Source organism: Cherax quadricarinatus, chromosome 9 (genome assembly GCF_038502225.1).
Source record: "Cherax quadricarinatus isolate ZL_2023a chromosome 9, ASM3850222v1, whole genome shotgun sequence".
Lineage (NCBI taxonomy): Eukaryota > Metazoa > Arthropoda > Malacostraca > Decapoda > Parastacidae > Cherax > Cherax quadricarinatus.
Window position 1 is genome coordinate 45877550 of NC_091300.1, and position 24152 is coordinate 45901701.

The window sequence follows — 24152 nt, forward strand, 5'->3', positions numbered from 1 at the left end:
AGCCACCGTGTGGCGAAACGTTTCCTCAATAAAGATACCAAGAGCTGCACATGTGTCTAATTTATCTCCGTCAGGGAATGGAGAGAGGGAGTTGCTGGGCGAAGGTGTCTGTAGAGTGGCGTGTGGAATCTTTGTGGTGTTGGCTTGTAGTTTGGTTATTGCAGCGTATGTCGGAGAATTGGAGGTGCTCTTTTACAGATCTTCTTTTGTTTTCTTGGGTATGATTTCTTTCATGAGCGGGCACTTAGCTGCAAGGACTATGATGATTACTCTTGCAGTTAAGACATGTTGGAGCCGTGTGGGCCGCTTTCCCTGTTCACTCTTCAGTTTAAAATGGGTACCTGGGTGTTAGTCGACTGGTGTGGATCGAAATGCTCAGCATAAGGGGCTTTCTGTATAGTAGTATGTCAATGATGTCAGCTAGGTCTGTATACCATGTACATGTACTTGTAGAAAATAAAGATTTTATTATTATTATTATGAGAAGGAGGTGGTGGCGTTTGTAGGATGTAAATTCCCCTCCCCAACAAGGGTCGAAGGGAGACTTCTTGAGTGTAGAGCAACTGTGTCTTGCTAGTTGCAAGGTCAGCAGTGGAATGGGAAATGTGTATCTTTCAGCTACTTGTCGTATCTGTTGTTTGAGTGGGTATTAAAAGCGCCTAAAACTCCATCAGCTTACGAATCCAGTCGGTGGACAACTTATTTACGAACGAATCCGGCCGGTGGATTATTTTTTCACACAAATATCCACAGACTTGACATGTTGAAGAATAACAGTGTGTGTTTCTGGGGCATCTTCATGGTGATATGTCAGTTTCTTTGTGTATGACTTGTCTAATACACTGATGAACTCATAACCCTTGCTATCTCAGGACCTGCCACCATCCACCTCAGTTTAGTTTAATATGTTTATTATGCACCCCATACCCATCCTGTGGGCGGTAGTCAAAAGATTACAGAGGTACATAATGGGTCCAGGGACTGGGCCTCAAAGTTTTGATAGCTGAGCAAGTTACAGAGGTAATGAATTCACAATTTACAAAGGTAATGAACTCACAATTTACAAAGGTAATGAACTCCAGGTAGGTCTAGTCACAATCATTACAAGTTACAAAGGTATTTACAGATTACAGAGGTACACAATGGGTCCAGGGACCGGGCTCCACCTCAGCAAGGCTGTTTGACATTCACTCAGGCCAACAGCTCCTTCATCTTTCAAGCATGAACTATTCTGTTCATGGATTTTATCTAGACACATTCTGGAAAATGGATGAGCGAATATATTTTGATGCTTCCGGTTGAGTGTTGACATACGAGTATCTTCTAGATGAACAGCTACAGCCCTTGTATAGTGATGATAGTCTCAACTCTCAAGCATGAGACCCACTGTAGTGCATTATTATAATTAAGGGGGATTATTATTATTATTGTTATTATAATCATGTGGGAGCGCTAAAACCCGTAGGATTATACAACGCTTGGGGGGTGGGGATGGAAGGTATTCAGGCTCAATTAAGGGAACCGGAACACAGATACAATTCCGCAGATCAAGAGCCCAGGGCCGGATTAAGAAGTCTCCGGGCCCTAGGCTATTCAGATTGGCGGGGCCCCTTTGAGTTACGGGTAAGCGAAGCGACCCCTTCCAGCTTGGGGGTGGGGGGGGGGGTCGGTGTGAGCCTGTTTAAGGTCTAATTAAATACATTCTGGCTATTTAGATTAAATTTAATAGGGAAAGTACATCAAGACAACCAAAACCATTTACCAACAGCCATTATAACTATCTTGTTAAATCATGCATTTTAAAGAGAATAAACTCAAGACAGCATAGTATTACTAGATTAGGCTATTAAAGTAGTGACATCATGTACCTATTATATTCAGCATAACCACTACAGCACTATTATTCCCTTTATAAATCACTGACCATTATTGTTATCATTGCATCATGCATAAGACTATCAAATCATATAAACTCAAGAAAGTAAAGAATTGTTTATATTCACAGGCACTTCTTAAATAAACTTTTTTCTGGATTTCATATTGGCAAAATCATCAATTATATTCTGAAAATCAATATTTCTTGTTAGATCAGACTCAATGGTCAACAAGGCTAGGTTACACAATTTGTCTTGGCTCATTGTTGAACGGAGCTGGTTTTTCACTCTTTTCAAAACAGAAAATGAACGTTCTCCTTCACAGTTAGTAGCTGGAAGTGTTAGGTAAAGGCGATACACTATGTCAACATTAGGGAAGGTTTCTGAGATACCTGCATTTCTTAAATGTTTCAAAGCAGCTGAGGGCGCACATTTTTCAGGTGGAGCTTTAATCTGATTCATATACCCAGAAAAATGAACTATTTCTTCAACAAATGTGTCCTGAACATCTGCTGAAAGGTGTTGTTGCAACTTTAATGCAGCTTCTCTCAATTCTGCATCTGGCATAGTAGTAATTTTGAACAGAAATCCAAACTTGTCATTGAGATTCTGGTAGATTTCTTTTCTTTTCACCAATTCTGTAATCAGTGAATCCAGAATGACGAAGTATGTAGCTGTCTTACATTTCTGCCTTGGTAGCAACACAATTTCATTGTCTGGCTCTTCAAAATTGCGTTTCCTCTTCCTTGACCGCTGATGATCAGCCCGGTAACTGTAGTCTTTCACCAGCAGTTTAGCTTTCTCTTCAAACATTTCAAAAGCTTCATCATTGCGAAGTGAGCTTACAAATTCCACTAAGCCTGCATAGAGGTTAGCACAAGTAGCCATTTCAATTTCAATTTTCTGAAGTGTCTTGTTCGTGGCATTTAACCGTTCCAGTATACAGTCCCAAAGCACACAGAGTAAGGCCAATTCAAAATCTTCCAATTTTGATGCTAAGCTGGCTGCTTCGCTTCTTGTAGTTGCTGTCTGGTCTTCATCCTCTGCTATTTGGATCAAAGCAGAACGTATTTCAGCAAAGCTGTCTTTCAAAGCATGTGTTGCATCATGCTGCGCTGACCACCTTGTTGTTGATAATGATTTGATGACATCTCCATGAATGGTTGACTTGAGTATACTCCACCGATGCGTTGAAGCAGAGAAAAAATTAAAGAGTGCTTGTAAAAGTCCAAAAAATGAAACTGCAGCGACACAACACTCCGCAGCACATGACCCAACAAGATTAAGAGAATGTGCTGAGCAGGGCACATATTCAGCAAGTGGGTTGATTTGCTTGATACGGGCTTGCAATCCATTATATTTACCCGACATGTTACTTGCATTGTCGTAGCTCTGGCCACGGCAATCCATAATAGAGAGATCATGTTCAAGCAGAGTATCCAGTACTACATTCATCATTGTTTCTCCATCATGGCCTGAAAGAGGAATGAATTTTATAAAGCGCTCTACAGGCTTACCACTGGAGTCGACAAAGCGAACAATGAATGTCAATTGATCTGTATGTGAAATATCTGGTGTTGAATCTACACTTATTGCAAAGTATTTTGCAGTTTTCACAGCTGCTATGATGTTATTGAGGACCTTCTTAGTCATCAGTTCAATAAATTCATTGCATATAGTAGATGACATGTAAGATACAGTGCCTCTTCCTGCATTCCCAAGGCGTGACACATGATTTGCTAAGAATGGATCGAATTGTGCTAACAGTTCTATGATCCCTAGGAAATTGCCATTGTTTTCCGAACCAAAAACCTCATTTTCTCCACGGAAAGCAAGTCCTCTTAGAGCTAAGAATTTTACAACAGCAACAACTCTTTCTAGAACTTTTCTCCAATAAGTGCGCTCTTTTTCAGTTTGATTTTCCAAATGAGAATCCAATAAGCCTTTTTTCTGTGCACGAAATACACTGGCTAAAATGCAGCTCCTGTGAGTGGTGCTGTTTTCATGTTCCTCGAAACGCTTGGAATTTTTCCAGTCATTGAACCCCTGTGTGAAGGTATTTTCTTTGGTAGAAAATAGCTTGCATGCTGAACAGTACACTTTTCCTGAGCTTTCAGAGTATACCATCCATGATCTTTTCACAGTTTCTGAATTTGCAAGCTTCCTATAAAACATAGATGACTTTAAACAACGACGACTTCCATCATCATAAATCCTTGCTGATTTCCTAAAGTCAATGTTCAGAGTTTGACTGAAGTTTTCTGCAATGAAAGCATTACGTAGAGAATCTGGGATTACATTTGGCCATGAGGCAGGATCTTTTAAGACAAATCCTGTGGATGAAATGTCCGTTGAGACATTGAGAGGAGACACAAAAGAAGTAGATGCTGGCTGAGAAATAATGGAGGGAGGGCTTCCTGTATGATCTGACGTATCTGCAGATTCAACTGTACTTGTAACATTAGAAACTGTTTTCGTGAGCATGTCTGTGATCTTTCTGCAGCTTCCTACATCTTTCTTTTTCTGTTCTTGAATTTTCTTTTTTCTTTTCTGTGACCCACTCGCATAAGAACGTCCAACATCACGTTCACGAGATCCCATAATGAGGATGTATCACTGTCTGTAATCATGCAAATACAAATTTTTCATTATCAATTATTATTAATTTTTTAATTATTATTAAATTTTTTTTCTGTCAATTGGGGGGATATGGCCCTTGTAGCCCCCTTTCCTCTGGCTGCGCATCTAAAAATTCAAAACGTTACCAGAAAGGAGTCATATACAGAACTTTTACCATAGATTAGGTTAGTGATTTGGGCTACGAATATTTTACTAATTCATCCTCCTTGATCTCCAATTTACTTAAACAGAAATCATACTGAGTCCAAGAACAATGCACAATGGTATTTATATTACCATTTTCATAACTAAACTAATCATTATGTTTTGCATGATATATGGCCTACCACCATAGATAAGGACATGAGAATTAAAGAATGCAGGGACAATTTTCAGTTTCACCCAACCAACGATTTTCTGATGTGGCTTATGTGTTTCTGGGGAAATATGTAGTAAATTAATTGATGTTCTACATCACTTCCGTCGCAACTTGAAAACTAAGCATTTGCGACGGAAGTGATGTAGAACATCAATCAATTGAGATCTGTTATTGAAATGATAAAGACTTAAAGACAGGACAAAGTGCTTTTAAAACCTACAAACGGAAGTCAGTTTGCGTTTTTAGGTTTTTCTTTATAGTATTTTTACCAAAAATGCGTCTTTACTGGTCCATGCGTCTTTACTGGTCAAGTAACCCTATCAGGTACCTCCCTTAACATTTAGAGGCGAAAACAAACATTTATCCATACACATCAATGTCTATCAACAACACTTCAGTTAATTTGTCACAGTACAAGTCTAGATAACGTGTAATTACTACACAAAATTGGAGAGGAATCTCCCATACTCACCCATTAGCGGGAAAACACAGCTGTTCTGATGTAAACAAAGGCGTGTTGAGTGTTGCCATCTATGGTTAGGTTTATTTATTTTTATTTTATTTTATTTCATTATTTATTTTTGTTTTGATTAATTTTTAAAAATCAATTTTACTCTCCAAACACTTGAACTTTTTAGGTAGGGACCCCTTTGCACTTGCACCATGTGCGCAGTCTTGGATGAGCCCCTGAACCCCTTGGACCGTGGGGCCCCCAAATGCGCGGGGCCCTAGGCAAATGCCTCGTTTGCCTATGCGGTAATCCGGCCCTGGTATAAGACAGTACAGGAGAGTAAGAGGACAGTACTGGAGAGTAAGAGGACAGTACTGAGAATAAGAGGACAGTACTGAGAGTAAGAGGACAATACTGAGAGTAAGAGGACAGTACTGGAGAGTAAGAGGACAGTACTGAGAGTAAGAGGACAGTACTGGAGAGTAAGAGGACAGTACTGAGAGTAAGAGGACAGTACTGAGAGTAAGAGGACAGTACTGGAGAGTAAGAGGACAGTACTGGAGAGAAAGAGGACAGTACTGGAGAGTAAGAGGACAGTACTGGACAGTAAGAGGACAGTACTGGACAGTGAGAGGACAGTACTGGACAGCAAGAGGACAGTACTGAGAGTAAGAGGACAGTACTGGAGAGTAAGAGGACAGTACTGAGAGTAAGAGGACAGTACTGAGAGTAAGAGGACAGTACTGGAGAGTAAGAGGACAGTACTGGAGAGAAAGAGGACAGTACTGGAGAGTAAGAGGACAGTACTGGAGAGTAAGAGGACAGTACTGGAGAGTAAGAGGACAGTACTGGAGAGTAAGAGGACAGTACTGGAGAGAAAGAGGACAGTACTGAGAGTAAGAGGACAGTACTGGAGAGAAAGAGGACAGTACTGAGAGTAAGAGGACAGTACTGAGAGTAAGAGGACAGTACTGAGAGTAAGAGGACAGTACTGGAGAGTAAGAGGACAGTACTGAGAGTAAGAGGACAGTACTGGACAGTAAGAGGACAGTACTGGACAGTGAGAGGACAGTACTGGACAGCAAGAGGACAGTACTGAGAGTAAGAGGACAGTACTGAGAGTAAGAGGACAGTACTGAGAGTAAGAGGACAGTACTGAGAGTAAGAGGACAGTACTGGACAGTAAGAGGACAGTACTGAGAGTAAGAGGACAGTACTGAGAGTAAGAGGACAGTACTGAGAGTAAGAGGACAGTACTGAGAGTAAGAGGACAGTACTGGACAGCAAGAGGATAGTACTGGACAGTAAGAGGACAGTACTGGACAGTAAGAGGACAGTAAGAGGACAGTACTGGACAGTAAGAGGACAGTGCTGGACAGTAAGAGGACAGTACTGGACAGTAAGAGGACAGTACTGGACGGTGAGAGGACAGTACTGGACAGTAAGACAGTGCTGGACAGTAAGAGGACAGTACTGGACGGTAAGACAGTGCTGGACAGTAAGAGGACAGTACTGGACACACACACACACACACACACACACACACACACACACACACACACACACACACACACACACACACACACACACTTTAGTTTAATATCTGGACAGTAAGAGGACAGTACTGGACAGTAAGAGGACAGTACTGGACAGTAAGAGGACAGTGCTGGACAGTAAGAGGACAGTACTGGACGGTAAGACAGTGCTGGACAGTAAGAGGACAGTACTGGACAGTAAGAGGACAGTACTGGACGGTAAGAGGACAGTGCTGGACAGCAAGAGGACAGTACTGGACAGTAGGAGGACAGTACTGGACAGTAAGAGGACAGTGCTGGACAGTAAGAGGACAGTACTGGACAGTAAGAGGACAGTACTGGACAGTAAGAGGACAGTACTGGACGGTAAGAGGACAGTGCTGGACAGTAAGAGTACAGTACTGGACAGTAAGAGGACAGTACTGGACAGTAAGAGGACAGTGCTGGACAGTAAGAGGACAGTACTGGACGGTAAGAGGACAGTGCTGGACAGTAAGAGGACAGTACTGGACAGTAAGAGGACAGTACTGGACGGTAAGAGGACAGTGCTGGACAGTAAGAGGACAGTACTGGACAGTAAGAGGACAGTGCTGGACAGTAAGAGGACAGTACTGGACAGTAAGAGGACAGTACTGGACGGTAAGAGGACAGTGCTGGACAGTAAGAGGACAGTACTGGACAGTAAGAGGACAGTACTGGACAGTAAGAGGACAGTACTGGACAGTAAGAGGACAGTACTGGACAGTAAGAGGACAGTGCTGGACAGTAAGAGGACAGTACTGGACAGTAAGAGGACAGTGCTGGACAGTAAGAGGACAGTACTGGACAGTAAGAGGACAGTACTGGACAGTAAGAGGACAGTACTGGACAGTAAGAGGACAGTACTGGACAGTAAGAGGACAGTAAGAGGACAGTACTGGACAGTAAGAGGACAGTACTGGACAGTAAGAGGACAGTACTGGACAGTAAGAGGACAGTACTGGACAGTAAGAGGACAGTACTGGACAGTAAGAGGACAGTACTGGACAGTAAGAGGACAGTACTGGACAGTAAGAGGACAGTAAGAGGACAGTACTGGACAGTAAGACTACAGTACTGGACAGTAAGAGGACAGTACTGGACAGTAAGAGGACAGTACTGGACAGTAAGAGGACAGTAAGAGGACAGTACTGGACAGTAAGAGGACAGTACTGGACAGTAAGAGGACAGGACTGGACAGTAAGAGGACAGTAAGAGGACAGTACTGGACAGTAAGAGGACAGTACTGGACAGTAAAAGGACAGTACTGGACAGTAAGAGGACAGTACTGGACAGTAAGAGGACAGTAAGAGGACAGTACTGGACAGTAAGAGGACAGTACTGGACAGTAAGAGGACAGTAAGAGGACAGTACTGGACAGTAAGAGGACAGTACTGAGAGTAAGAGGACAGTACTGGACAGTAAGAGGACAGTACTGGACAGTAAGAGGACAGTACTGGACAGTAAGAGGACAGTACTAACACCTGTACTACAACGGGGTATCAAACTAAGATGACAAATTAAAGTATTTATTAATAAATAATTTTTTTTCAGATTTAATAACAAAAACTGTCACGTCACTATTACATCCGTTAAAAAGAACATGATTATCTTAAATATTTTATTACAATTACATTAAGTTATTCACACACACTAAATTGAAAACATCAGTCTTATATGATAATAGGCAAATTAAGTGTTAGTTGAGGCAAACTTTCAGTCCATGATCATGCAGATAATTCCTGATAGACTATGTAACTAACCCGCACATGGTAGAGAGAAGCTTACAACAAATCTCAGTCAGATTTGGATCATCTACAAATTCACACTGGTTCAAGTTGGATCAAAATGTCGTCGTAACCTTCTCTCTCCCTTGTGAGGGCTGGCAACTTATGTGTTATTACGTGTGTACTAGTGATTCTGGGCTCACACTGCCAGTCAACCTTATAGCAGTCTGGAAGTTAACTTTGAGGAGGTGAGGGGCAGGGAATTTCGGGTGTGATGAGTGACCTACTTAACTTCCCCCACACCAGTAGCTAACTATTGCTAACTCATCCTGTGTATTCTGAAGAACACTGTTTATTCAGTTATAATAGATATGGTAACTTTAGCTTTACATGTAATTAAGAGTTATTTTAACACAATGCTTTTATAAAGTGGTAGCGATTGTAAACACTTTCGTAATACACCAAACACAGTCGTAACACTCACAGTGTATAGTGTGAGTGTTATGACAGTGTATAATGTGAGTGTTATGACAGTGTATAGTGTGAGTGTTATGACAGTGTATAGTGTGAGTGTTATGACAGTGTATAGTGTGAGTGTTATGACAGTGTATAGTGTGAGTGTTATGACAGTGTATAGTGTGAGTGTTATGACAGTGTATAGTGTGAGTGTTATGACAGTGTATAGTGTGAGTGTTATGACAGTGTATAGTGTGAGTGTTATGACAGTGTATAGTGTGAGTGTTATGACAGTGTATAGTGTGAGTGTTATGACAGTGTATAGTGTGAGTGTTATGACAGTGTATAGTGTGAGTGTTATGACAGTGTATAGTGTGAGTGTTATGACAGTGTATAGTGTGAGTGTTATGACAGTGTATAGTGTGAGTGTTATGACAGTGTATAGTGTGAGTGTTATGACAGTGTATAGTGTGAGTGTTATGACAGTGTATAGTGTGAGTGTTATGACAGTGTATAGTGTATTATGACTGTGTTCAGTGTATGTTATGACATACACTGACGACAGTCATAATACAATATATGATGTCATAACATAACACTCACACTATATAGTGTCATAACACTCACACTATATAGTGTCATAACACTCACACTATATAGTGTCATAACACTCACACTATATAGTGTCATAACACTCGCATAACACACTAAACACATTCTGGTCCCAGTAAAAAACGACCTAATCAGTATCATGCATGAACAGTTTTGAACACATAAAGCGTATGAAAGACGTTCAGTATTTTAGTTTCTATGGGTCAACTAATAATTACAGCAAGCATAATACAGTACAGGGCTAGAGAGTAAGAGGGAAGGGTTGGGGAGCAAGAGGGAAGAAGGGGAGGGTTATAAAATAATAAAAAGAGGAAGGTTAGAATACAGTAGAGTAAGGAATGACTGCATGCGCGTTGGGCATGCCATGGTGAGAGTCAGGGTACAGGGAGGAAGACAAGATGGAGGAAGACAGTGGCAGTATTACAGAAATAACAAGAGAGGATTACCGAGTACCATTTGTTTAGATAGCTGATGATATTTAAGTAGTAAGTCATTAGAAAACTCTCGAATGACAATGACAGCAGATCTGCACCACGTAGCCGAAGTCTCCATTGACACGCAGGTCACTGGAAGACCTGCGCCACGAAGCTGCACTGACGTGCAGATCACTGCTAGCAGACCTGCGCCACGTAGCCGGAGTCTCCAGTGACGTACAGGCTACTGGTAGGAGACTTGTGCCACATAGCCCGAGTCTCCACTGACGGTGTAAGTGACCACCTGGGTGCGGCCGTCGGGTAGCAGGACGCGGTACTCTCCCGTGGTGTCTGGACCATCGCGACGCTCTGCGTGCGCGAAGTCGTTGCCGTAGTCCGGAGCGTTGACCTCGTACCCGAACTCGTAGTGGGGCTGCCAGGAAAAAGAAGGTTCAAGCACGGGATGACATGCATGTAGGGTTAGGCAAGTTTCAGTTGCTTTCAAACCCCACTGTCTGACTTTTTTGGATTATCCCAGGTAGTTTACACACAGTAAGATAATTGTACTCATGTGTACCTGTGCCTAAATAAACTTACTCACGCGCTTCCCAGTAAGTATAATGTAAGATATTAAATACAATGGAGCACTGAAGACGGCTACATGATCACTATCATTATACGAGAATAATGACCTACACAGTAAGTGGTAACTTAAGGTAGTGTCCTACTGCAAGACAGTGACCTGAACGTTACTGCTACAGGATAGTGCAGAGATAAAGGAAAGTGCTTTGATGTCGGAAACGTGCTCTTGATCCAAAGAACTGGACTTATCCTCACATTCCTCGGATCGAACCTGAATGCCTTCCATTCCTCCACTTGTTATGTGACACCTATGGTTTTAGCGCTTCCCCTTGAATAAACAAACTACACATTTAAAATGAAATGTAATAAATGGAAAGCAGTGGTTTTATTTATAATAATAATAATAATCTTTATTTACTACAAGTACATGTACATGGTATACAGTCCTAGCTGACAACAATGACATACTGCTACATAGAAAGCCCCTTGTTATGCTGAGCATCTCGGGCAAATTAGGTCAGTGTCCCGGGATGCGATCCACACCAGTCGACTAACACCCAGGTACCCATTTTACTGATGGGGAACATAGACAACAGGTGGAAAGAAACACGTCCAATGTTTCTACTCTGGCTGGGAATCGAACCCAGGCCCTCGCCGTGTGAAGCGAGAGCGTTAACCACCAGGCCACCAGAGCCCTAATAGCAAGATGATGATGATGGTGATGAAGATGATGATGATGAAGCAGAAGGATCAGGCTCAGAAGAGGAGGAAGGAAGAGGCTGAGATAAAAAAGAAGGAAAAGGCCAAGAAGGAAAAGGCTGATAATAGGAAGAAAGAAGAGTGAGAAGAGGAAGGACCTGGCTGAGAGGTACACTACCTGGAGTATACTGGAGAGGGTTTCAGGGGTTAACGCCCCCGCGCCTGGTCTGTGACAAGGCCTCGTGGTGGATCAGGGCCTGATCAACCAGGCTGTTACTGCTGGCCACACGAAAACCGACGTACGAACCACAGCCTGGTTGATCAGGTACTGACTTTAGGTGCCTGTCCAGCACCTTCTTGAAGATAACCAAGGGTCTATTGGTAATGCTCATCATGATAATGATAATATTTATTTCAGCATGTTACATTGTACAAAGGAGAATGACATTTGAATGTACATGCCTAAACCCCCTATATATGCAGAGCATTTTGGGCAAACTTAAGACTAACTTAAGATTAATAAGGTAATAACAATAAAGTGTAAACTTAGGAGTTTACAATGAATACAGGAGAATTGAATATTCTATTAGTCCCTGCTATATGGTTTTAATAAGTTTAATTGAGAGGAATTACAGGTTTGATTATCAACGTGAAGGGGAGAGTTACGGATATTGCAAGTGTATATTGTTTATAATGGTTTACATATGTTCCAGATAAATGGTTTGAAAAACCGACAAGTTAAAGATTAAGACACTTATGCAATATATGGGAATCTTTATTAAGGAAACGTTTCGCCACACAGTGGCTTCATCAGTCCAATACAAAGCAGAAAGGTGTGACACTGAGTATTTGCATGTATAGTATTTAGATATTTACCTGATGCTGAGATATGTTAGAAAGATAAGGTGCTTTTTAACGGTAGTTTTGAAAAAGCTGGTTAAGTCAGTGGTTCTGGAGAGTTCTGGCAGAGAGTTCCAGATTTTGGGCCCTTTTATGTACATTGAATTTTTGAAGAGATTTGGCCGGACACGGGAAGTGTCATAAATGATTTTTGTGCCTAGTATTATGTCTTTGTATGCTATGTATGTATGCTGGGAGGCAGTTGAACAGGTTTGGGCCCCTGACACTAGGTTAAAAAGAGATTCCAGAATTCAGGTACAAATATATTATATTTCACTTAGTTCTAATCTCGTGTCGGTCATCCATTGCTTAAACTGGTGGAGGCTTGATCCTCCGTTTACTACTGCTGGTTTCTACTCAGTCAGGGTAGACAGATAAAGCCTAAAAGACAGCACAGAATGTGAGTACTTACCACGGTAGCATGAGGGTCAATGAGCTGAGGCAGGGCGAGCACCACAGCCCACGTCAGCACCGTCAGCAGCAACACCTGAGGAAGGAGGAGGATGTGGAGGGTTTAAATCAGGTCTTAATGTGGTGGAAGGCTTAGAATGAAGTTTTGATGATGAAAAGAAGGAAAAAGAATTAGGACGAAAGTCTTGAAGATATCAGGATTCCTTAGCAATCAGGGAAGGGTTGGTGCTCTACTCTTGAAGGAAAAACACAAGAGATATCACCCATGGATTACTATTTGTGGAAATATAGTTCACTCTTTGTTGTACTTATATCGCTGAGTCCAATACTGTTAAGTTAGTGGTCACTGCTGTCATGGCCCACCATAGTGACACTTAGACCACTAGCACAGTTAAATCAGTGGCCACTGTTGTCATGGCCTACCATAGTGCACAGAGATCATTGAGTCCCATACTGCTAAGATAGTGGTCACTGTTGTCATGGTCTGCTGCAGACCACGAGACACCAAACACCTCTGTACACATGTGCTATGAGACACCAAACACCTCTGTACACGTAGCAGTACATAGGTACCCGAGGCACGTAGTGTCTCTGTACATATAACAAGTAACATAGGTACCTGAGACACCTAGTATCATTATACATGTAGCAGTACATAGGTACCTAAGGCACCTAGTAATTCTGTACACATAAAAGTAAATAGGTCCATGAGGCACATAGTAGCTCTGTACACATAGTAGTACATAGGTACCTGAGGCACCTAGTACCTCTGTACATATAGCAGTACGTAGGTACCTGAGGCACCTAGTACCTTTGTATATGTAGCAGTACATAGGTACCTGAGGCACCTAGTACCTCTGTACACATAGCAGTACATAGGTACCTGAGGCACCTAGTACCTCTGTACACACAGCAGTACATAGGTACCTGAGGCACCTAGTACCTCTGTACATTTAGCAGTACATAGGTACCTGAATCGCCTTGTGTCTATGTACAAGTAGCGGAGTAAAGGTACCTGAGACATTACCTTTGTAAACGTTATAGTACCTAGGTACCTGAGAAAGTACCTTTGATTACGTAAAAGTGAGAGAATCTTACATATGTTGTGTATATTACGTCATTCATAATAATAATAATAATAATAATAATAATAATAATAATAATAATAATAATAATAATAATAATAATATCTTTATTTCTACAAGTACATGTACAAGGTATATAGTCCTAGCTGACAACAATGACATACTACTATATAGAAAGCCGCTTCTTATGCAGAGCATCTCGGGCAAATTAGGTCACTTTTGTCCCAGGATGCGACCCACACCAGTCGACTAACACCCAGGTACCTATTTTACTGATGGATGGACACAGACAACCGGTGTAAGGACACACGCTCAGTGTTTACACTCCTTCGCCGGGAATCGAACCCGGACCCTCACCGTGTGAAGAGAGAGTTACTACTCACAGGACGGGTATGGGGAGACTACCACTCAGAGTATGGGGTGACTGCCACTCAGAGTATGGGGTGACTGCCACTCAGAGTATGGGATGACTGCCACTCAGAGTATAGGGTGACTGCCACTCTGAGTATGAGTGACTACCGCTCAGAGTATGGGGTGACTGTCGCTTAGAATATGGGGTGATAGCTAACACTTCTGGTCACAGTGTTCGTCTCAGAGCAAATACCAATCTTGTTGACCTTGTTCACTATCCTTACCCTGCTCAGGTAGAGGATGAGTTGTCACCTGACCAGTGGGTCGGTGCTATTTCTACTGGGGAGACCTCATCCACTTCACTGGATCAATCTGTTTCACCAGTTGAGGAGAAAGACTTAGCTCCCACTGACTTCCCAGATGAAGTCAAGCGTTTGTTGACTCTGTTGAACAAACATCGTAAAGCCATTGCCTTACCAGGTGAGAAGATGGGTATAACGAACTTATTGTCCCATCGTATTCCACTTGAACCTCATACTAGACCTATCTATATACCTGCGTACAGAATGCCTCATTCACAAGTTGCTGTCGCAGAAGAATTGATCAATCAAATGCTTGATGATGGAGTTATTGCACCTAGCAATTCACCTTGGAATGCGCCCTTGATCCTAGTACCTAAGAAGGATGGTACTTGGCGCCCAGTGATTGACTTTAGGAAGTTAAATGCGAAAACTATTCCAGATCGCTTCCCACTCCCTGTACTGGGTGATCTTTTATGTAACATCGGAGATAACAAAGTCTTTTCAACCCTGGATTTGTTACAAGGGTTTTGGCAAGTCTCTCTTCACGAGGACAGCCAAGAGCTAACTGCATTCTCCACTCCTACAGGTCATTATCACTTCCTCGGTATGGCGTTTGGATTATGATCCTCCCCTATCACGTTCTCAAGGCTCATGACTAATATCTTTAGAGGTCTCATAGGTAATGCACTTATGGTGTACTTAGATGACGTAATCGTCATGTCTAAAGACGTGGATACACACTTGAAAAGACTTGATGTAGTACTTGGTAAGCTTGAAGAAGCCAATTTAAAGATCAAACTGGCTAAATGTCAATTTTTCAGATCAGAATTTAAGTTTCTTGGTCACGTAGTCACTCCTAGAGGGGCTACGACTGACCAAAGTAAAGTAACTGCAGTACTAAATTTTCCAACTCCCAAAACTGCTGATGCCGTAAGATCCTTTGTGGGCTTAGAAGGTTTTTATAGATCTTTTATTGCCAATTTTTCTTCCATAGCTGCTCCTCTAACTGAGTTGCTTAAGAAAGATGCTCCTTTTGTTTGAACCTTCCGTCAAGAAAGAGTATTCCAAACTCTAAAAGAAAAGCTAACATCTGCTCCAATTTTGAAATTTCCAGATTTTTCTAAGCCCTTCTATCTGACAACTGATGCTAGTTCAATTGGTATAGGTGCCGTACTAGCTCAGAAGACCGATGGCAAGTACAACGCAGTTGCATTTGCTAGCCGAGTCCTTATGAAGGATGAACGTAATTATACAGTAACTGAGCAAGAAGCTTTAGCAATAGTATGGTCTTTAAAGCACTTCCGAGACATTATTTATCAGTACTCTGTTCATGTCTTGACAGACCATGCTCCACTGATACCTTTATTCCAGAACAAACAACCTACTGGAAGGTTAGCCAGATGGACCTTGACTATCCAAGAGTTCAGTCCCACCTTTGAACACTTACCTGGCAAGTCAAATGTAGTCGCAGATGCCTTATCGCGACATGTTAGTATAGTAACTGCAGACCCTCCATTTAGTGCTGAGGATGTAAAGAATGCTCAACGAACAGATCCCATGTAGTCTGGTGTGATTCGATTCCTGCTCCAGGAAGATCTTATTCTGACTGTGAAGCCACCAGCACCCATCAGTGACTTTGTCATGAACCAGGAATTACTGTATCGAACAGCCGAGTTGGGTACTCCTAGCAGAAGAGTATACCAGTTAGTAATTCCACAGTCACTAATGAATGTAGCCTTACAGCTAGTTCACGATGTACCAGGTGTTGCACACCCTGGTATGGATCGTTCAGTAAAACAAGCCAGATTGAAATACTTTTGGCCTCGTATGGCAACTGATATTTCTGAGTATATTAAGAAATGTAGTGTCTGCATGCAACATAAAGGTAATGCTAATGGCCCTAATCCAATCCAAGTGTATCCAACTACTAGCGAACCGTGGGAAAGAGTTGTGCTAGATTTGTTAACTAATTTCCAGTGTTCCCTCCAAGGCAACAAACATCTATGTGTATGGTAGACCATATCACCAGATATTGTGAGTTAGTTCCTATTGCAGATAAGACTGCCGAGACAGTAGCTAAAGCATTTAAAGAACGCATTATCTGCAGGCATACCACCCCTAAGTCCCTAGTAACAGATAATGGAGGTGAATTCTGTAATGAGATTCTTGAAAATTTGTGCACCTTGTACAAGATCTCTAAATCCACCATTGTTCCTCATCATCCTGCCAGCAATGGGTTAGTGGAACGTACCAATAAGAAAGTACTTGATGTCTTGAGAGCCACTATCAATCCCAACAGTGAAACTTGGGATGAAGTTATACCTGATGTGCAGTGTGCTATAAGTTCTGCTTACAATGTTTCTATAGGTGACACTCCACATTATGCATTGTACGGTGTAGATAAACGTTTGCCTTATGAGTTGCTATATTCTAATCCGAAACCAAATTACAACCCTGATGATTTCATAGCAACTCGTACCAGCTTAGCTCAAAGTGTTTTTAGAAGAATCCGTGAAACACTTCATAAATCAACAGCAGAATTTACAAGAGTCGCAAACACTCGAGCAAAGCCTAAGCTTGATCAAAAGTTTGTTGGTCCTTATCGAGTAGTTGAACATATCACTGGTAATAAGTATAAGGTTAGAGAAATTAGTACTGGTCAGTATAAAGAATCGCATTTAGATCATATGAAGTTAGTATGTGATGATAATGATGTTCCAACCCAGACTAATGTGACAGACTCTGACAATCCTCCTGATCCTGTACTCTCTACCTCTGATACTCAGTCAGACGATCAACCTGAATGTCGTCATTCCCTACGTACACGACAGGTATTGAGAAATCCTCAAGTATCATTTGTAACTACCAATTCAGATTTGCCTCAAATACAGCATGAGTTAGCCAGTGCTACAGAGTTTGATCCTCCCAGAGATGACACCCATTCTGCATATGTCAATCTCACCCTAGCAGAGTTGGGGTTAAATGTAAATAACCTGTATAGATGAATAATTACAGTATCAGCTTATCAGTATTCAAGAATTTTTGTTTTTGTGTTCACGTTCTCTCCGAATTCTGAGAGTTAACAGTCTCGATTTGAGTGCACCGAATCTGCCTTTCTGTTAAACACTTCTTTCTTTGTATATATTTCTTCCTCAGAATCCGTAGATCACATGAATACAGATCGATCGATCAAATTGTTTTTTATCACTTCTATTGTGTAATCTCAACGTTGAGTTTCATTCGATGAGTTGTGCTATATTATATCTTGTATTGCATTACGGTTTCAGTTATGTAAGCTTCCATTCTAATATTCTACTGATGTATGTATGTTCAATTGTTGTGTACTTTGACATTGTATAGAATCAGCCCAAGCCATACACCTGCCGTCTCTAGTTTGTATTAGTTGTATATCGGGACGACATACGTTAGCGTCGCCGAGCTCTCAGTAGTAGTACCAGTTCCTAGTAACCAGTTACCAGTAACCAGTGTACCAGTAGATGACTCACTACCAACCGTCTGTGTGAATCATTGACTGTATTCATATTGCTGCTGACCATAGCAGGATTTCAAACATCCTCACCCGTAGGCACTCATGGGTCAGTCAAGATAGGGAGCAGAGAGAGGCAGGTCGGCTGTTGGTGCTTCCCCATACCTTCCGTTATATTATACGTACTACCAGCCTACGTGAGTATTCTTACCCCATCCACGTATCGAAAACCCACATGATATATAGGGTGACTACCACTCAGAGTATGGGGTGACTGCCACTCAGAGTATGGGGTGACTGCCACTCAGAGTATGAGATGACTGCCACTCAGAGTATAGGGTGACTGCCACTCAGAGTATGGGGTGACCGCCACTTAGAGTATGGGGTGACTGCCACTCTGAGTATGAGTGACTACCGCTCAGAGTATGGGGTGATTGTCACTCAGAGTATGGGGTGACTGCCATTCAGAGATGCCCTCTCCTTGCTCTACTACCACCTTGAGATGCCCTCTCCTTGCTGTACTACCACCTTGAGATGCCCTCCCCTAGCTCTACTGCAACCTTGAGATGCCCTCTCCTAGCTCTACTGCCACCTTGAGATGCCCTCCCCTAGCTCTACTGCCACCTTGAGGTATCCTCTCGTAGCTCTGCTACCACCTTGAGGTATCCTCTCCTAGCTCTACTACCACCTTGAGGTATATCCTCTCGTAGCTCTAATACCACCTTGAGGTATCCTCTCCTAGCTCTACTACCACCTTGAGGTATCCTCTCCTAGCTCTACTACCACCTTGAGGTATCCTCTCCCAGCTCTAATACCACCTTGAGGTATCCTCTCCTAGCTCTACTACACCTTGAGGTATCCTCTCCTAGCTCTAATACCACCTTGAGGTATCCTCTCCTAGCTCTAATACCACCTTTAGGTATCCTCTCCTAGCTCTAATACCACCTTGAGGTATCCTCTCCTAGCTCTACTACCACCTTGAGGTATCCTCTCCTAGCTCTAATACCACCTTGAGGTATCCTCTCCTAGCTCTACTACCACCTTGAGGTATCCTCTCCTAGCTCTAATACCACCTTGAGGTATCCTCTCCTAGCTCTAATACCACCTTGAGGTATCCTCTCCTAGCTCTTCTACCACCTTGAGGTATCCTCTCCTAGCTCTACTACCACCTTGAGGTATCCTCTCCTAGCTCTAATATCACCTTGAGGTATCCTCTCCTAGCTCTTCTACCACCTTGAGGTATCCTCTCCTAGCTCTACTACCACCTTGAGGTATCCTCTCCTAGCTCTAATACCACCTTGAGGTATCCTCTCCTAGCTCTACTACCACCTTGAGGTATCCTCTCCTAGCTCTAATACCACCTTGAGGTATCCTCTCCTAGCTCTAATACCACCTTGAAGTATCCTCTCGTAGCTCTACTACCACCTTGAGGTATCCTCTCCTAGCTCTAATACCACCTTGAAGTATCCTCTCGTAGCTCTACTACCACCTTGAGGTATCCTCTCCTAGCTCTAATACCACCTTGAAGTATCCTCTCGTAGCTCTTCTACCACCTTGAGGTATCCTCTCGTAGCTCTACTACCACCTTGAGGTATCATCTCGTAGCTCTACTACCACCTTGAGGTATCCTTTCGTAGCTCTACTACCACCTTGAGGTATCCTCTCGTAGCTCTACTACCACCTTGAGGTGCCCTCCCCTAGCTCTACTACCACCTTGAGGTATATCCTCTCGTAGCTCTAATACCACCTTGAGGTATCCTCTCCTAGCTCTACTACCACCTTGAGGTATCCTCTCCTAGCTCTACTACCACCTTGAGGTATCCTCTCCTAGCTCTAATACCACCTTGAGGTATCCTCTCCTAGCTCTACTACACCTTGAGGTATCCTCTCCTAGCTCTAATACCACCTTGAGGTATCCTCTCCTAGCTCTAATACCACCTTGAGGTATCCTCTCCTAGCTCTAATACCACCTTGAGGTATCCTCTCCTAGCTCTACTACCACCTTGAGGTATCCTCTCCTAGCTCTAATACCACCTTGAGGTATCCTCTCCTAGCTCTACTACCACCTTGAGGTATCCTCTCCTAGCTCTAATACCACCTTGAGGTATCCTCTCCTAGCTCTAATACCACCTTGAGGTATCCTCTCCTAGCTCTTCTACCACCTTGAGGTATCCTCTCGTAGCTCTACTACCACCTTGAGGTATCATCTCGTAGCTCTACTACCACCTTGAGGTATCCTTTCGTAGCTCTACTACCACCTTGAGGTATCCTCTCGTAGCTCTACTACCACCTTGAGGTGCCCTCCCCTAGCTCTACTACCACCTTGAGGTGACCTCCCCTAGCTCTACTGCTACCTACAACAGTCCACTGACTCAGGTATTTACTTCCTGCTAGGTGAACAAGGGCAGCAGGAGCTCGGAAGCTTATCTATGTATATGTATGTCGCCTCAACTGTGGATTAAACCTGAGACTTCGCTTATGAGCCGCGTGCTCTACAACTGAACTACTCAGCTACAGTTATCACAAGATGAACATAACTGCTACAAGTCAATTACTTTTATTATAGTCATCATACTGATGATGGTAAAGAAAGAAATCACAAGTTCACATAATGAGCGCAGGTCCTGGACCAGTGTTATTGGTGATGTTAGCTTAGTTTAATATGTTTATTATGCACCCCATACCCATCCTGTGGGCGGTAGTCAAAAGATTACAGAGGTACATAATTGGTCCAGGGACTGGACTCCAAAGTTTTGATAGCTGAGCAAGTTACAGAGGTAATGAATTCACAATTTACAAAGGTAATGAACTCACAAATTACAAAGGTAATGAACTCCGGGTAGGTCTAGTCACGATGTTAGCGATGGTAATTGTGAATTATTAATATAAAACATCGTAGTGTAATACCTTGAATGCGGTCATGGTGAGAGTGATGTTGGTGAAGTGAGGGAAGTATGGTGAGTGCTGTTTCTCTGGTGTCACCATCTTTTATACGTGCTGGCTCTCAGCTGCCATCTTCCCCTCCTCCTCCTCCTCCTCCTCACCTTCAAGGCTGGTACACCCCCTCCCTCCTTACCTTCAAGGCAGAAGCATCTCTTCCCACCCTCCTTTTTTACGTTCCTCTCTCCCTCCCATCCAGTCCCTCCCGTCTATATTTTCCCTATATTTTCATTTTACTTCATTCCTATCTCTTTTCTCTCCTCTCATCCCGTTATCTATGTATTATCTCCCCCCTCCGCCTATATCATATATAACCTCCCCCCACCCCATCATTCCTTCCTTCCTATCCCCGCTGCACTACTGCCTGTTCCCGCAGGTAACAGTAACTGCAGCTCTGCTAGAGCCAAGACTGAAGCTGCCGTATCTGTTGAACCCTCCCTGAAATCCTTAAGATAGGATAAGATTTTGTTCTGATTTTTAACTCCGGAAGGTAAGCCAACCAGGATAATCCATGAAAGGCAGTGCGTCATCGAGGACTGTCTTATTTCCATTGGGGTCTTCAGTCTTGTCCCCCAGGATGTGACCCATACTAGTCGACTAACACCCAGGTAGCTACTTGCTAGGTGAGCAGGAAAACAGGTGTAAGGAAACGCGTCGAATGTTTCCACCCCGCCAGCCAGGCCACATTACCCTACTGAAGTCTCCGGCTCTGGCTGAGAGAATTCAACAATGTACGAGGGAGTATAGTAGGCAGTATAACAAGGAAACATAGCTAGCCTTTGTTCACACGGTGTAACTATCATATACAATAATGTAGCAACACGCTGCTGATGTATTTAATTTTTCTCACTAAAAAAGAGCTGCTCCTCTGTCCTTCCTTGCCATACTTCCTCGCCCTTCCTCTGCTGTAATTATTCATAACAAAATAGTTAATTACTGTAATAAATTCTTCCAGGAGAGGACACTCCCTCCACCTTCCTTTCCCCTAACCCTCCCGTCCTCTCTCTCTCTCTCTGTTACACAGGGTTTTACAAGGTTAGGTTTAGGGTTCCTAACTTTATTTACAAGCTAAGAGCTGTTACCTATATTAGCTCATTTGAAAGCCCATTTATTGTTAAGAGATATATAGATAGAGAACAGGATGAAGTTGGAGTTATCTGTGGGCCAGCGATTTCATTTGGTCAACTGATTTTATTTCGTTAATGTCATTATGCTATACGAACATGTTCTAGACTCGAGTCATCCTGGGAATAAATGATCTCAGATGAAGTGATATTCTGGAGAAGGTTACAGCCAGAGTGAAGTTGCTGCTTGCTGCCCGTCTTTTTGTGTAGAAGCTCACTTCTCGCTGTCCTCGGAGTGGAGCCAAGTGTGGTACTTTAACAATGTTGGCTTTGTACAGAACAGTATGGCCACCCACATCCCTCCAGTGGTGAAGGCTCTGCTGAAATGACAGATGTATTAAGGATGGGTCCAGGCTAGAGATGAGACGTCTTGCTCTGTTTTCTACCCTGTCAAGCAGTCGCAGATGAGATGGAGGGCAGGCAGTCCAAGAAAGAGAATCATACTCATGGTATGAGCGTACTTGTGCCTCGTACAGAATCTTGTAAGCCCTTCTGTTGAGCAGATGCGAGATACGTCGAAGTGCTGTAAGCTTCTTGGCAGCCTTATTTGCAAGATTTACAACGTGGTACTACATGGTCAGTTTGGAGTCAAATTTCACCCCAAGGATATCAACTTCTCCCCTGGTACCAACACTCTTCCATTCATATCTACTACTGCTCCGGCATTACCATCATGGTGCCTAGAGACTATCGTTATTTGTGTTGTCTCAGGTGCAAATGTTACTTGCCATCAGTTTCCTCATATAGCTCTTAGCTGGTGATTGATGTAGCTTAGATCAGCTAGCATTTCCTCTCTTAGATAAGTAAATGTCAGAGTACAGTCGTCTGCATGTGCATGAGATTCTGGGATGAGATGAAGAAGGTCAATGAAGTAGACATGCCATAACAATGGCCCAAGCACGCTTCCCTGTGGAACACTTGCCCCAATAGGATGTCTAGCTGACACTGTTTCATCGAGAACTACACTAAGAGACTACCTTGAAGGTATCACTGAGTAGACATAGTGCAGAGCCTGCAATTTCCAGTGCTTGCAGTTTTGTCAAGAGGCCCTGGTGCCATACTAGGTCGAAAGCACCAGCAATATCCAGTGCTACCACACAGCTAACTTTCGATTAATCCAGTGACTGGTGCCACTTAGTGGAGAGGTTTAACAACAGATCAGCAGCAGAGTAACCTTTCCTGAAGCCATATTGGCGGTCACAAAGTAGTGAGTGGCAGTCAAAAGGCTGTCATTTGTCTTGAGATTACTGTCTCAAGAAGCTTGCCAGTGATTGACAGGAGTGACGCTGGTCTGTAGTTGCTGATTTCTGCTCTGCTCTTCTTTTTGTGAACAGGGACTACATTTTCCTCTTTCCACAGAGATGGCCATTTTCTCTGTACTAGGAAGTGCTGAAAGATGCGAGTTAGAGGTGCTGCTAGCTGGTTTTCACATCTACTCAGCAATCTTGAGCTCAACTTGTCTGGACCCACAGCCTTTTCTTGATCAAACGATTTAAGAAGGAAATGCACCTCCTCCTGCCTTATTGTCACCACTGACAGCTTTGGCACAGGGTCCCCTTGCTGGATCAGGAACTTTCATTTTGGCAGCAAAGTATTCGGCAATGAGGTCAGCTTTCTCTTAATTACTAGTAGAGGTGGTCCCATCTTCTCGATTTAGAGATGAAATAAGTTCATCAGCCTTGTCTGTCCTTGACCAAGGACCACCAGGTTTTGGAGCCCACTCTACCTGATGCTAGCTTTCTTTTTGTGACCGCCTCCCATTTAGAGACGGCCCACTTTTGAATTTCACCCGTATGCCTACAGGCTTGCCTGTGCAAGTTCCTGTTATAGGTTTTACCTGGAGTTTACCTGGAGAGGGTTTCGGGGGTCAACGCCCCCGCGGCTCGGTCTGAGACCAGGCCTCATGATGGACCAGGGTTTGATCAACCAGGCTGTTGCTGCTGGCCGCATGCAAACTAACGTACAACCCACAGTCCGGTTGGTCAGGTACTGACTTTAGGTGCCTGTCCAGAGCCTTCTTGAAGACAGCCAGGTAGTGGGATGTCTCTCACACTTTCGCCAAGCCTTGTACTAAACAGTAGCAGTTTCTGGAAATAAATGGTATAAAATACCGACACAATGGCAATATAAACACAAATGCAGTATAATGTGATCCTTTATTGACTACGTTTCGCCCACACAGTGGGC

At 43.0% G+C, this 24152-nt stretch overlaps 1 protein-coding gene across 2 annotated transcripts; it reads right to left on the reverse strand.

The window, feature by feature from the left end:
• Positions 1 to 8391: 8391 nt before the first annotated feature.
• LOC128685998 (cuticle protein 19-like) lies at positions 8392 to 20919 on the reverse strand. 2 transcript variants are annotated; one of them, XM_053772633.2, is made up of 4 exons: positions 20809 to 20919; positions 12678 to 12752; positions 10292 to 10517; positions 8392 to 10246 (listed from the first exon to the last, which is right to left on the reverse strand). In XM_053772633.2, exons 1-3 carry the CDS (start codon positions 20884 to 20886, stop codon positions 10329 to 10331), a joined length of 342 nt encoding a protein of 113 aa, XP_053628608.2. In that variant the 5' UTR covers positions 20887 to 20919; the 3' UTR covers positions 8392 to 10246; positions 10292 to 10328. The 2 variants fall into 2 exon arrangements, with proteins under 2 accessions (XP_053628608.2, XP_053628607.2); XM_053772632.2 differs by having other exon boundaries at positions 8392 to 10517.
• Between the last annotated feature and the right edge of the window lie 3233 nt (positions 20920 to 24152).